At 42.5% G+C, this 16,292-nt stretch overlaps 1 protein-coding gene across 2 annotated transcripts in view; it reads right to left on the minus strand.

Annotated features, from left to right (window-relative positions):
- Positions 1-15,802, minus strand: part of SIK3 (SIK family kinase 3) — a 263,067-nt gene extending 247,265 nt beyond the window's left edge. For both annotated transcript variants that reach the window (XM_049857327.1, XM_049857326.1), the window contains exon 1: positions 15,505-15,802. In XM_049857327.1, the coding sequence (XP_049713284.1) occupies positions 15,505-15,777 (273 nt within the window). In that variant the 5' untranslated portion in view covers positions 15,778-15,802. The remainder of the gene's footprint in view (positions 1-15,504) is intronic.
- Positions 15,803-16,292: the final 490 nt, after the last annotated feature.

Genomic DNA, 16,292 nt, shown 5'->3' on the forward strand with positions numbered 1-16,292 from the left:
CTTCACAAATTAGGAAACTAGAGCTTCAAAATTAAAAATTTTTGTGTTGCAAATGACACCATCAAGAAAGTGAAAAGACAACCCACCAAACCAAAAAATACCCAAACCTGTTGCTGTCGAGTCGATTCTGACTCATAGTGACCTTATAGCCCACAGAATGGGAGAATATATTGGCAAATCATGTATCTGTTAAGGGACTTGTTTTTAGAATACATAAAGAACTCTTGTACAACTCAACAATAAAAAGACAAATAACCCAATCAAAAAGTGGACAAAGAATCTGGGTAGACATCTCTCCAAAACCAAACTAGTTGCCATCGAGTCAATTCTGACTCACGGTGACCCCCGGTGCGTCAGAGTAGAACTGTGCTCATAGAGTCTTCAGTGGCTGATTGTTTGGAAGTAGGTCACTAGGCCTTTCTTTTGAGGTACCTCTGGGTAGACTCAAACACCTAAACTTTCAGTTAGCAGCCAAGCACATTAACTAACCATCTGCACTGCCCGGGGACTCCACCACTAGTACTATACCACACTGGTTGCCACTGAGTCAATTTCAACTCATAGCGACCCTATAGGACAGAGGAGAACTGTCCCATAGGGTTTCCAAGGAGCAGCTGGTGAATTCAAACTGTCAACCTTATGGTTAGCAGCCAAGCTCTTAACCACTGCACCACCAAGGACTCCACTAGGGTGGTTAAAATTAAAAGGACAGACAATAACAAGTGTCGACGAGGATGTGGAGAAACTGGAACCTTCGTATCTTGCTGGTGGGAATGTAAAATGGTGCAGCTGCTTTGGAAAATAGTTTGACAGTTCCTCAGAAGGTTAAACATGGAGTTAGCACAGGACCCAGCACTTCTATCCCTAGGTATATAAAAAAAAAAAGAGAAATGAAAACATGTACCCAACACAAAAACTCGTACACAAATGCTCATAGCACTATTCACTGGCATTATTCAAAATAGCCAGTAAGTGCAAACCACCCAAATGTCCATCAACTCATGAATAAATAAATGTAAATCCGTACAATAGTATATTACTGAGCCACAACAAAGAACAAGGCACTGATTCACGCTACAACATGGATGAACGTTGAAAACATGATGTTAAAATAAAAGAAGCCAGACATAAAAGGCCACATATTGTATGATTCCATTTATAGGAAACATCCAGAATAGGCAGATCTACAGATATTGATCAGTGGTTGCTTAGGGCTAGGGGAGGGAAGCTGGGGCAAATGGGGAGTGACTGCTTTCAAGGGGAAAGAAAATGTTCTAAAATTGATTGTGGTGTTAATTGCACAACTCTGTAAACATATTTAAAAACACTGAATTGGGTGAATTTTACAGTATGTAAATGGTATCTCAATAAAGCCGTTATATAAAAAGAAATAGGAAGCTCCACCATGTTAAGTAATTTGCTCAAAGTTAAACTACTAGCAGTTAGAACTGAAGCTAGAAACACATCATACCCGTGCTCAGGTAATTTTGATAGCTCAAAAAGGTTCCCTAAAGAGTTGGAAAGACAGAAAACACTGGTACTAGCACATGAAAAAGAAGAGAAATTCAGGGATTGCAACTGAAATGTGGTTTTCAAAGTGTAACGTGACTCCAAAACGAATTCTTGGACTAAAACCCTAACAGCCACTGAGATGCCGTAAGAGGCTGTGACTCGGTACAACAGTACGCCTTTGCTAAGAGCTCCATTAGGGCACTGGGTGCAGCTGCTGACTCAAAAGGAAGGAGAAAAATGAGACCAGAAGAGGCAGCAGGCTGAAACCACTGGCCACTTTTCTGCGTATGACAGAGGCCAGTAATGAGTAACACGCTTTAAACAAGTTATTTTATTTCTAAGAAGTATAAACTTCTTTAAAGAGATACTAAAATACCATCCCAAATGTAATTACCTCCCAGAATTACTACACACGTATAAGATATTTATGTATAATATATGAAAGAGATGTTTCCGCAGCTGACTTGGACACAAAGATCATTGCCGGAATACAACTACCGCATTTGACTAGAATAACAATGCCACTGTTGATGTAGAAATGGAAAAAATGCCAAGAACATACAATCACTAAAAACATTATTTTGAGGGTTTAAAAAAATGGACTGCTAAAAAACTCATCTATTGTCAGAACATTGCTTATTCAACATCACAAAATTTTGACAGAAGGAAAGGACAACAGGAGGCAGGAAGCAGAAAGAGAGAAGTAAGAAATCCTGCAGGTGCTCAACTAATCCTAATAAGAAACACACAGCTCTATTCCTGCCTTCCACAATAAAAACAATTCTGTTTCTCATGGCACATGAACCAAGATTTCCTCTGCCAGAAACAGAAAACAACTTACTACGTGAAAATGTCAACTTGTTCCATGGAACACTACATTGGCAGTGAACAGATATAAACCTTCTAAACTAGAGCATTTGAGCTATTTCTTCACCAAGTTTTTAAGATCACTGGCCCATTATCAAGTTCAGTTCAACTCATGCAAACTCTAACAAAATGGACAAAACACCACCTTGAAGTATACATAATAAAAGGTTCTATAAAATGTCAACTTTGGCTTGTTTATAATTTTAAATTAATGCAGGAGCTCACATAATATCCCGCCTCCAGGCAACCAACCTGACAAATTAATCAATGTTCCTCTTTCTCTTTTAAAAAAACCACCCAACGCCCCAGCATATAAACTGGCCCTAACTCACAGCTACTCTCTCACTCCCAAATTGTCTGTCTTCATTCCTTGAGTTGTATACTTCCCAAGAATTGTTTTTTCCAAGCCTATTTATATCAGTTGCTCCTGTTGTTATAGTTGTGTGATTTAATTAAATATCATGTAAACTGATGAAAAATTAGGGAGAAAAGAAAGATGTTTCTATGAAAACTAAACTGAATGCTTGGAAAGACTTAATAAAGTCAAATTAGGTGTGGATGAGACAAGTGTAACAGATTGGGAGGAAGCATAAAAATCAAGAGGAATTCTGTACTCACACTGCTTTACAAGCACCAATTCTCGCTCAGCTTAAAAAAGCAAAACAAACTGGAAATCGTACGGTGAGGAATTATGGGTGTGTTTAATGCAAACAAGATGAAGGAACTCCAATCGGGGCATATAAATATGAAGAAAAGGCCTTGGCCCTATGTCAAAAGAGCTTCTTAAACAAATTGCAAGGAAAAAGAGAGAGAGGGGAAATCTACAGAGTAAAACAAATGATAAAACAAACAAAAAACCTTGAGAGACATATTAATCAATTATACTGTAAGGACATTATTTAGACCCTGATTCAAACAAATATGCAGTTAGAAAAAGAAATATATATATAGCATCTATATATGTCCACCAGGGAAATTTTATCACTGATTTGATATTTAATGATATTAAGGAATTATTAACTTTTTTGGTAAGATAATGGTATTGTGGTTATGTTTTCTGAAAACGAATCCTCGTCTATTTAGAGATCCAGGCCAAAATATTTACAGATGAAATGATATGGTTCTGGTATTTGCTTCAAAATAAAACAGGGAGGAAGGCAAAGTGAGATTGGCCATGAGGTGGTAACTGTTTAAACTAAGTGATGGGTCCATGGGGATTCATTATACTATCCTACTTTTGTATGTGTTTTAAATTTTCCATAATAAGCACTTAAAAATATTAGTGAATAAGTACATATTTTGTATTAAAATGAAACAAAGTATCTGTGTATCATGATTTCTGATTCCCCCACTTTATCCCAATTAATTAAGCAAGTTGTAACCCAAACTTATTGTACAGGAGGGCTTCTATTGGAAATAAAAGAGTGTATCGTCAGACACCCAAAATAGAGATAACTCCAAAAAATGGTGGTAACCCCAAAACACTCTAAGAACAATATAACACATGGCCCAATTACCCCTGAAAATCTCTTAACCCACGAAGTCCAGTGCATAACACAAATCCAAATATGATAGGACTGCTATATTATCCAATTTATTCACATATTTATTTCCCTTACAATCTCCTTCACCATCTTTTTACTATTAAAAACCAGGAAGAGCAATTTACAACTTTCATTAATTTCTGGAATTCTCCGTCACGTTCACCAAAGAAGTTATTTAAAAAACAAAGGTTCGCACTAGGTATAGACAAGGGTTAACTTTGGTGAAGGAAAGGCAACACACATTACAGGGGAAGTCAGCCCAACTGGACCATGGCAAAGTCCTGGACACATCCCAACACCTTGAGGGATCGAGTTACTAGGGCTGATGGCTGGGGACCATGGCCTCAGGGGACATCTAGGTCAACTGGCATAACATAGTTCATAAAACATTCTACATCCTACATCCTACTTTGATGAGTAGTGTCTGGGGTTGTAAAAGCCTGGGAGTGGCCACTAAGATACATCTACTGGTCCCATCCTGTACAGAGTAAGGGTGAATGAATAAAACGAAAGACACAAGGAAAATATTAATCCAAAGGACTAATTGGGCCACGTGAACCACAGTCTCCACCAGCCTGAGCCCAGAAACAGATGGTGCCCGGCTACCATCACCTGCGATTCTAACAGGGATCACAATAGAGGGTACTGGGCAGAGCAGGAGAAAAATGTAGAACGAATTCAAATTCACAAAAAAACGACCAGACTTACTGCTCTGACAGAGACTAGGGGAACCCCCAAGACTACGGTCCCTAGACACCCTACTAACTCAAAACTGATGCCACTCCAAAGTCCACTTTTCAGCCAAAGATTAGACAGGTCTATAAAATAAACAGTAACACACGTGAGGAATGTGTTTCTTAGTTCAATCAAGTATATGAGACCAAATGGGCAACACCTGCCCAAAAGCAAGAACGAGATGGCAGGAAGGTACAGGAAATCTGGACGAATGGACACAGGGAACCCGGGGTGAAAGAGGGAGAGCGTTCACATATTGCAGGGATGGCAACCAATGTCACAAAACAATTTGTATATAAATTTTAGAATAAGAAACTAATTTTGCACTGTAACTTTCACCTAAAGCACAATAAAATTTAAAAACCTACATTTTAACAAGAAAAAAAAAAATCAAAGGTTCAGGTAATTAGAGTTTATTTCTTATAACCTTTCTTCTTTCCTTCAGCAATTTCTCCAGTTTCGGTTTACATTCTTTTGTGGGAGATCAGGAGAGAGCAATGACTTACAAAAAAACAACTGAAAGGTTCCATTCACACTTATTCTTTTCTTTCCTCTCCCAGACTTGGTTCAGAAAAAGAAGGATCAGGAAGCTGTTATAATCCTATTTTAATTTGTCCTTATCTATTCACCATAGGTTTGGAGGTGCAGCAGGTGCTTAAAAGCCCTACACTCCCATGTCAAGAAAGCAGGAGGAGAGACAGATAAGAGCCAGAGTGGCTGAGACATACTGTCTCATATACTGTTCGGAGGCTAATCCTGGCACAACCTTTCTGGAAAGCACTGTGGCAATATATGTTTCCAATGTCTTAAAGACGTGTGTACCCTCTGACCAAGGAATTCCACTTTCAACAATCTATTCTGAGCAGAAATTCAGAACTGCATCAAATTTAATGCACAAAAATGGTCATTGCAGCAAATTTATAGCAGTTAAAGACATGAGACAATCTTAAAATATGAAAATGGTTCAAAAATAACAATAGGCATGTAATGAAAAGCAACCATCCATTAAAAATGATGCTTACAAACAGTTTCTAATGATGAGGACATGCTTGTAATGATTTTAAAAAAGAAAGAAAATAGTATATATTAGTATGATCTCAACTATGTAATAACATGTAGGTAAAAGTAAAAGTATGCTACAAGCTTAATAACTGTTGCCTCTGAGTGGCAGATTTATGGTTTTTTTTTTTTATATATATATAATTTTCTGAATTTCCCAAAATTTCTACCATGAGCATAAATTACTTTTATAATCAGAAAAAAAAATAGGGCAAGGTGGTAGAGACAGCCAGCAATAAATAGGCAACTGGATTGAGGTAAAAAGAATTTATGCTTGATACTTCTCTTCCATCTCGCTATACCAAATTCAAGCTCCAAGTATCCAACTGCCCCTTTAACTTTACCCTTTGTCTGCTCTGGAAAAAGTAAAATTTATCTTCTTGTCTGCTAATAATAGTACTTGCTACTTTTTGCATACAGATTAACACTAACAATAGTTGAATTAATCCATTAATGTTGAGTAACGACAAGTGACAGGAAATTTTTTTCAAAAGCAGGACGTTCAGTATAAAGAAAAGAACAAGAGGTAACTCAACAAATAGTTTGAAGTTATTTTAGGAATCACTAGCAGCCAGAGCAGCTTGATGGGTCTCCAAAGGAAGAGAGAGGCTGGAGGCAGAAGAGGGAAAACTGGAGGCACTCACTGACTCCACCGACTGTACACTGTGCCCCCTTCTAAAAGGAAGTAACGCACCGGGAGCCTGGACATGAAAGAACCTTCATTAAATTGCAGGATTTTACTTTTGGTTTACTGAGTTCACTGCTAAAGAAGGTTTGAGAGAGGCCAAAAGTAAATGACTTGCCCAGGAAGGTTGTAAAATCTCCTTAGCAGAGATCTGTGAGAAAACTGCCTTTCTTTAACATCCTAACTGGAGATAGGAAATTTCAATAGCAAAATTCTAAGATGTAGTAAAAGTTTAAAAACAAACTCAGCTCTTACTTTTTAAAATCTTATAGTCATTCATTCAGGGAATATTTACAGACATTGCACTAAAAAAAAAAATATAGCCACAGACAACAGACTGAATTCCTGCCCTCGTGGAGCTTACATTATCACATGGAGACATCCTAATGATCAATAAAAGCTAGATTTTTTTTTTTTTTTAAAGTAAAATGATTTTTAGGAACTCCTAGCACGTCAAAGCACTGTAAAAAAGCAAACAGCATCTAGTACTTGGACTGATCCAGAGAAGCTCTTATCAAATGTTTATAAAACGAGACTAAAAAATTGCACGGCTTAGGTGCTGAGACGGCAGAGAGACTTAATTTCACTGTATAACCCTTTGTACCTTTTGGATTTTGTGCCATAACCATCCATTCATATTTTTAAATAAATAATTTTTCAAAAGTTTATTGGATGGATTGATGGATGGATGGAGTGAATGAATTTTGAAGTTTCTTCTCCAAAAAGTTTGGTTTCAAGGAATCTGAGTAGCTAAATTTTCACATTCACTTCTTTTGGGGGGCAGGTATAAAAAGTAAAGCATATTTCTGGTATGCAAGCACTGAAACTAGACAACAATATGATAATTTCTCAGAACTTCCTAATCAAAAACCTAAATTTAGTTTAAGATAACTGGCCAAAAGTATCCACCAGAGTGAGCCCAACCTACACGAACAAGCTTGCACAGGAGATGACTCTGCTTCTCTGTTCATCTTCTGGGAAATGTGCTATATATTCAGAGTCTGATTCCTACCTCCTTAAAAAGTCTAAATTCTGTCATGAAATGCTTATCAGTGGCCAGGGATCCCGCATCTACAGTGGATCACACCTGCTAAACAGAAATATGTCCTTAACATAACTTCACGATGGCTCATCCAACAGTTTTATACTACCCAGTACCCACTAGCTGATGGAGTTTTAGCAAAAGAAGCAATTTTAAGCTAATTCATCCAAGGTTGTTGAGGCTTCTCAAAGACACTGCCTAAGCCATTTATTCAGCAATTTATTACATTAGGACAAAAACCCACAAGAATGTGTGTAATTTTCATCCTCTGAATGTCATCAGTCATCCACAGGAAAGGATGACTACACTGTTAAGCCAGAAAGGGACCAAACTACGCCCTATCAGGAGGGGGTGGGAACTCAACTGATGGGTGAGGTCGTTCTCCTGGGGGGAGGAGGAGTAGCTCTCAGACCAGAAACTAGAACCCTATAACACAGCCCTAGATAAGTGGGTCTCTCGGCCCTTACCTTGTGTTATTAAGGTATATCTCTTGATGACTAGTTTTCTTAATGGGCTGTAAGATACCACCATCCCCTAGAAACTGGTACAGAGCTGGTAGGTGAGGTGTCCACCTAAGGTAGACCAGCCCAACAGAGCAAAAGTACCTTGGGAGAGGCTAGATACAGTGGTGAAAGAAAACTACATAAGGCACACTATCTTCACGGTCATTGCATTTTATGTTTGTTTCTTACTTTTACTTCTTTCAATTTTGAATTTTTTTTTTCGGACACCTTAGTCATGCCAAGGGGGCACCAAAAGCATGGGGAACAGGAGTATTTGAGTAGGAGCTTTAAAGGCAAAGCAGCGAACCCCTAGAGGACTGCTTCTAAGTGGCATGGGTGACAGAGTGAAGGAATGCCAAAGACACAACTGAAATACAGTTTTTAGTGTATTTACTCCTCCTCTCTCCTTAGAAATTTTTCCTCTCATTAAGACATCTTACTTTTAGAGTTTGTTTTAATGGAGAGGATAAATATCTCAGACTTCAATTGGTAGGACTATGTTGTTTTCTCCAGTAAGAAAGCAAGTGCCCAGGGAGCAAGGGCAAATTTTCTATGATTAGAGGAGTCAAAGTAGAGTTAACTGAGGGTAGGGAATGTCTGGATTCCAATTCTAGCTTCCCCACTAACTAGCTATTAGACTCTGGGCACAGCAAAGGGTGCAGGGGCTGGCGGGGAGGAAGCCATGAATCTAATGGATAACTGGCCTAGATGACTTTAATAGTGCCTGTAAAACCTAAGATTCTAAATTCTGTTAAGTCCATCTTTCCAGCCACTAGAAAAGAAAGATTTGGAGCATCTCTAGGTCTTTTTTATCCCCAATAAATCAATAAATATTTGTTGGCTAATCATGTTTAATATATGCCATTATCTTATTGTGTGAAAGATAAAAGTTGTTAAAATTGAACACCTCCCCTATCTCAAGAAATGGATCAGAAAAGGCTTTTTTGCCCTTAACTATAAAATAACTCACTTGAGTTTTTAAAAAATATAAACCAGATCATGTCAGTATTCTGTTTTGACACCCTCTGATATCAATCTGGAGCCCTGGTGGCAAAGTGGTTAAGAGCTCGGCTGCTAACCAAAAGGCCAGCAGTTCGAACCCACCAGCTGCTCCTTGGAAATCCTATGGAGGCAGTTCTACTCTGTCCTGTAGGTCACTATGAGTTGGCATCAACTTGGCAGCAAAGGGTTTGGTTTTTTGGTTTGGATGTCAATCCACTGTTTCATACCCAATTCCCTAAAACAGCCTATGAGACCAATACAATCAGGCCCCATCTTCCTTTCTGACCTTATTCCTTACTATCCTCCCCCTTTCATTAAGCGCTAATCACAATGACCTTTGATCTCATCTTTGAACAGAAACCAAGCTCATTCGCACCCTCAAGGCCTTTGTACTTGCCTTCCTTCTACATGGAATGTTCTGTCTTTCAAATCTTCCCAGGCTGGCTCTTCAAGTCTCAGCTCAAATCGCACCTCCTTGGAAAGGCCTTCCCCGCCCCCCTACCTGAAGCAGCACCGCTACCCCAGATCTTCTCTAGCTCATTACCCAGTTTTTGTTTTTTGTTTTTCTTCATAGTATTTATCACTCTTTGAAGCTATTTGTTTACATGTTTCTTGTCTGCCTCCTCCCAGCAGAAAGTAAGCTCCAGGAAGGCAGGAGCTTTTTGTCCCTTGTTCATGGGGACACTGCAGAGCCTACAAAAGGTGACCAAAAAATGTGCATTCAGTACGTATGTGTTGAATGAATGAATGGATAAGGAAAAGGTACATAAACGTCTCGGGTGTTTTGTTCAATTATAGAGGCTCTGGTGAGTATAGAGCATTTCTTTTTCTTTTCAAAGCATCCATTTTGTTCTCTTTCATGCCATGAACTAGAAACATTAGCCAGACTGATGCCTGGAAAATGAAAACAGCACTTTTGGCACAGAAGTAACTAGTCTGGGCACCTCTGGCTTCAGCCAGATCTATGACTTTCTAGGGAGCTGGCACCAAAGTCAGAAAGTTAAAATAAACAGCTTTGATGTTGGAAAGTGGAATACCCGTGTTTTGATTCTGGAGAGGCTAGTCTCAGTCAGTCTTAGCTCTTCACAATGTGTCAGGACCACATCAAAATGAAGTTACTCATCTTTCGGTAGTTCCTTCTAATTCTCTAGGGGATGGAACTATCTTCCTCAAATGTATTTAACGTAAATCTTGTTTTCCATTTTTTTGATATAATTCTATTTATCAGTGAGTTTTGTTTTCAGCTTTCTGATGAGAACAAGCATTACCTCATCTGCTTCATTAAACTCTTCCTTAGAGGTGAAAATGATGCTATTAACCCACTTTGAGTTGTTCTTGTGATGAGTTTGCACTGAGACACAGAGCACACAGTTGTCTCCTGGCTGGTCAAGATTTACAGTGGGGGTCATGGCATAAATCACTTCTCTATGTAACAGTTAAGAATCTTGACCTTGGCCTTCTCAGTAGCACACTCTCCACCCAAGTGCAAGCGTGTTCTTCAGCCTGTAGGAATGTTATTTCATATTCTTCACCAAACAGAAATGAATCCTACAGAAATGACTGCACTCAAACTCCATTCCATCACCAATGTGACAAAGATTACTTACATAAAACACACTGAGAATTCAGAACAGCCTAGGTAAAAACCAGCGTCGGTCACAGTTTTCATTAGACAAGTCTCATTACTATTTAAAAAAAAAAAAGAAGTTTAACTAATGGGAAATCTTTTTAATGCCAATTTCATGAACTTAGTCCATGGGAATTAAACCCAACTATCTCAAAGCGGCACCTGAAACAGTAGCAGCAGACTGGTTTTTACTCTGAAAGCATCGCATCAGGATGACATCTCTCTTTACAAAACTGATGGCGGATGCATTCATGAGTTGTTCCCAAGGGGTGAAAAACAAAACAAGGGGAACTGCATCTTATTCATCTTAGTTACTACAGCCCCTGATGATGATGATGATGATGATGATGATGATGATGATGATGATGATGATGATAACAGATAACAGTGCCAGGCACTGTTCTAAGAGCTTTACATATATTAATTTATTTAATCTTCATAACGCCCAAACTTGTGAGGCAAGTACTACTGTCACGCCATTTTACAAGTGAGGAAAACAAGCACAGAGAGGTTAAATAATTTGCCCAACACCATCCGGCTATCAAGTAGCGGAGGATTCAAGCACACACAGTATTACCAAATCTCAAGCGCTCTTACCACAAACCAGTATCAGGCAAGTGATATTTGTTGGAGCCCTGGTGGCACAGTGGCTAAGAGCTTAGCTGCTAACCAAAAGGTCAGCAGTTTGAATTCACCAGCTGCTCCTTGGAAACGCTGTGGGTCAGTTCTACTCTGTCCTGTGGGGTCACTATGAGTTGGAATCGACTCCACGGCAACGGGTTTTCGTTTTTTTTTTTAAGTCCCTGGGGGCCCTGGTGATGCAGTGGTTATGAGCTTGGCTGCTAAGCAAAAGGCTGGCAGTTCAAATCCACAGCCGCTCCTTCAAAACCCTATGGGGCAGTTCTCCTCTGTCCGATAGGGTCGCTATGAGTCAGAGTTGGCTCCACAGCAATGAGTTTGGTTTAGTTTTTGACATATATTTGTTGAAATATAATTTGAAAGTATTTGGTCGATGGCTTTTATAGTCATGCTTATTTTAAAAGGGGGAGAAAAAGCACACAAAATATATCTCTCTTGTTCATGGGTATACCCCAGAGCCTACAGAAGAGCCCTGGTGGTGCAGTGGTTAAGAGCTCTGGCTGCTAACCAAAAGGTTGGCGGTTTGAATCCCCCAGCTGCTCCTTCGAAACCCGAGTGGGCAGTTCTACTCTGTTGTATAGAGTTGGTAGGAGTCGGAACTGACTTGACAGTAACAAGGTTCTTCACTTCCTGGATTTGTCCCCATTCATCCAACTGTTGTTGTTGTTAGCTGCCATCAAGTCGATTCCAACTCATGGGGACCCACTGTGCAGGGCAGATCTGCTCCAGAGGGTTTTCAAGGCTGTGCCCTTTTGCAATCAGATCACCAAGCCTGGGTTCGAAACACCGATCTTTTGGCTAGCAGTTGAGCACTTAAGCATTTGTGCCACCCAGGGGCTCCATTCATCCAACTAGTGAAGGTATAACTAGACACAAGCAACACAGAATAAACAACTGAAAGACAGAGGACGTTTTTATCTCTTTAATAGGTATCATATCCTGCCATAAGAAAAGAGTCAGAGAATCTCAGACTAAGGCTCCTCCAAAACAATGAAATCAAAAAAGGTAAGACAAAGACAGCCAGGGCGAGCTGCTGACCAACGTATGCCACAGATGAATGTTCTCTCCGGTTAACAGTCCTGCAGTGACGCTCCAAGCACTGCAGTGCCGCCAATATTACGTCTGAGCTCATAGGTGCCGTGCTGCACAAGTCATCCCAGAGGCCACTCCAGGAGGTTTGTGAGTTAACAGAATTTGGGAAAGGGCCAGCTTCACCACTTATCGTTGGATGGAGTACAGTAGCTCAGTCAATAAATGAAGTTTACTTTAGCCTCTTAGTCCTTGGAATGGGTAGTGTGTGTAAGAAAAGGTGATCATAAATTTACCTCTGATGTTCAGAAAATACCTATTACCCAACCTCATTTAGTCAAAACAAGTATCATCTGAATTTCCAGAGTATGACTGTTACATACGGTTATAAGATAAATCTACACCATTTAGTGACCTACAGGGAAAAAAGAAGAAGAAAAAAAAAATCCCTCTAAAACACAGACAAAACCAAAGAAATGGAATTATGCAAACAGACCGAAAAAAAAAATAGCTTTCTTTGGTTCCAAGTAACCTGACTGCAGAAGTAAAATAAATGCTGCAGTGCATGGGTAGAAAAACCTACCCACCTGACTGAGCGACAGAAACAGCAGCTTCGGCAACTTCTAGCACCTATGCACCTTCCCCACCATTATATAACCAAATCATGGCCTTAATAGGTTATCACACTCTATGTCAACAGCTGTTAGGCACATCTAAGCTGGCAGCATTTGAGAACCCCTTCCCAAGTGGATTCAAATAAGCATGGAGCAGGCTAAAACATGCTCATCGTTCACCCAGAGCACATGACAACTCCTTGTGAATTAAGCCTCACTCATGTCGTCAGAGTAATTTAAGCCGGGAAAGATAGGGCACTTGTTAACTGTAACTAGGAAATTGCACACAGCTACAGAAACAGAAATGAACGCTGGTGTGGCCCCATAGCACATGCAACTCATTGTCCAAGTCGTTTCAGTCTCATTCAAGGCTGAACATTTCCATACGTAGGAATTGCGTAACTAACTGCACACCACAAATGATCAAAGATAAAAACCAACATAAACAGTGACACCCGTTTATAAACAAGCCAACGTTGAAAATCCTGCAGTCCTACAGGATACCAAAGCCTCAGAGAAACGCTATGAGGGGGGAAAAAAAACTGGAAAATTAGAAAGCGGGCAGACGAGCCATAATTAGCCACTGGTTTTGCTGACTACTGAAGATAGAAATGTCGCTTTCATATAGAAAGCCAAGAATCAACTGTTAGCAATTACATTTACAAAAATATTCAACCATGTCTGTCACAAGCTTCTATCAATATTTTGGTGTATCCAAGGGCTGGAAGACACAAAATTCTTTAAATTACAGATACCATAAACCAAGCAACCAATTAAGTTCATGGAGTCCATCCCCCAGAGGTCGGAGCAAAATAATCACAGGAGCAACGTGATTATTTAGAAGGGGGGCGGCTGGGGGGGGGGGACACCAAAACAAGAAACAAGGCATGGACAACTAGATTTGTTTGTGAATGTTAAGCTTAGCCTGGTTAACAGTAAACAGGACTGGAAACTCAAGGGGGTGGGGGTGGGGGCACTGGGCGGGTGTGCACCAGAGTCTACCCCCTTCAGGGTTTGAGGGTAATGTCAAGAACCTTGGACTTTGGTATCTCTTTCAGTTCTGACCTGCAGGCTTCAGGCCCTCTGATAAAAACTGACAAAAAGGCTGAAGGGGGCCCTCCAGAGGAAGTGAAACTGACCAATCAATTCTCCACAGCCACCCACCCTGCCACCCTGGTAAGAGGGGCCCTTTGTAGTCTTTGACAGAAAGGGGGAGAAAAAGGAACTTCAGGTTGCAAGTGAGAAGGAGAGAAGACTTAGATAAGTCACTGGCTTCTGAAAACAAGCGATTTAACTGTTGTCAAAAAAGCGAAAACAAGGTAGGTGATAATAACCAGAGGCTAGGCTGAAGAGGTGAGGGGAATTGATGTGGCTTTGATAGGAAGCAGCAGCAGCTATGAAGGTTCTTCATTAGTGAGGCAGAGGGAAAAACGCAAACTGCAGTTTTAAATATAATGAATGACTACGTTAAATGTATTCAGTCAAGTGAGACATGGACCAAAGAAAGAAATTTAGAGTAAAAATGGGCTTTATGGTGCCTACAAGTCCAAAAATACTATCCATATTTCCTCAAAAAAGAAATAAACGTATATGTGTGTATACACAAGGCTTCCTGACTGACCTTGAGCAATTTCACTGCTACAGCTCCTCAAAACCCTTGGGAACCAACGGGTCCAACTAGCGTTATCCTCCTGACACTCTGGCCTGTGGGTTCCTCACATGCCTCCTCGGTTTCAATGCTTTCCCCTCACCACCGAAGGCCCACCTTGGGTGTATGAAGCCCAGAATTGAGACCTTCCAACAACTAAAAATAACCAGCAATCTAGCCCACCCCAAATTATTTAACTCCTGATTACCCAGTGCTACCATAGACCTAAGGCCCCCCCCTGGGCCTCTATTCCAGAAAGCCCAGGTATTGCCAGGATCCAGTCCTCTTCCTGAAGAGAAGCAAAGTAATTTTTCCCCCTACTTGCCATTTTCCTCATTGCCTCTACCAATAATATGGTCTCCCTTCAAACTCCCATTCCCATCCCCTATCAGTCTTAGATGACCAAATGCTGATTTGTGTCCCTATCATGAGGTACCTTGTTCCTCATATCTCCCAGTACCCTGCACCCACCGTGCTCCCCCTGCACATGTCCCAGCCGTCCTTGCTTCCCTCGTAACCCCAGGTCTGCCAGTTTACCCTTCTCTTTCCCCCGTCTTCCTGGTCCACATTTCACATACCCAAGCCCTCCTTCTGTTCTGATTTCCTAATTACTGGTTCCAGAGTCTTCTAGCTTACTGTCTCCTGACTCCCTGAAAGTTCCAAAGCCCTTCTTCCCAACCCCGCCTTCTGCTAGCGTCCACGCAGCCCTGAGAGCCCCCTCCCCTCCCGGTTCCTCAGTTCCCAGGTCCCGGGCCAGGGCCCCCTTTGCCCCTCCGCCGGACAGCCGCCCTGTCTCGGGCCGCCGGTTCTGCCCACCGTCTGCCACCCCTGTCCCCACTCGCCGCCGACAGCCCCCTACCCGTGCCCCGGTCCCGACGCGCTCCGATGCCCCAAGCCCACCCGCTGCCCCAAGCCCGACGCGACCCCCTCAGCCTCCGCGCCGGGGATCCCTCTGCCCGCACCACCCTCCGACGTCCCCGGTCCCGTCGCGCCACTACCTTGGCCTTGGTGACGAGGTGCGTGGCCCGCTTGACCACCGCGAAGTTGCCCTTGCCGATGGTGCGGTCGATCTCGTAGTAACCGATGCGCACGGGCATCGGCCCGCGAGAGGCCGGGGCTGCGGGGCGCGGCGCGCCAGCCGCCGGGGGCACAGCAGCGGGAGCGGCCGGGGCCCCCGGGGCAGGCGGAGGCAGCAGGCGGCCCGCCGGCCCGGCTCCCCCCGCTCCGGCCCCGGCAGCCCCGCCAGCCCCGCTCGCCGCCGCCGCCGCCATCTTGTTGTGCAGTGAAACCTCCGGGGCCGCGGGGAGCCGGCTGGGGGGAGGGGGCGGGGGGGCGGGAAAGGCAAGGGGGGGCCCGACGGACGTCACTCCGGGAGGCGGAGCGCCCGCGCCGCCGGGCGCCCGGCGCCATGGCAACCACTCGTCACGTGCCGACGCGCGTCACTGCCAAGAACCATGGCAACCGTGACCTCACCGGCGAGCTCGACCTTCCCGCGTGGGCCCTAGTTCCTCAGGCCCTGGCTCCCGGGTGCCCCCCTCTGGGGATGAGGCGGGTGGGAACCCGCAGTGTGCCAGCAAGTCCGAGACCTCTGCAGCGCTTCCCGAGTCCGGGGCTGCGTTATGCCTGACCCAAAGCCCACCCCCCAGCCAGTCGCCCCTGGAATCGCTAATCTGACCCCTGCTGTGACCTCTGTCCCAGTTCAGCAATCACCCAGCCTCCCTTAAAACAAAAGTATTTCCTCATCACCAAAAATACCAGCCTTGTCCCACTTTAGCCCTTGAGGCCA

This window comes from Elephas maximus, chromosome 17, assembly GCF_024166365.1.
Source record: "Elephas maximus indicus isolate mEleMax1 chromosome 17, mEleMax1 primary haplotype, whole genome shotgun sequence".
In the NCBI taxonomy this organism is placed as follows: Eukaryota; Metazoa; Chordata; class Mammalia; order Proboscidea; family Elephantidae; genus Elephas; species Elephas maximus.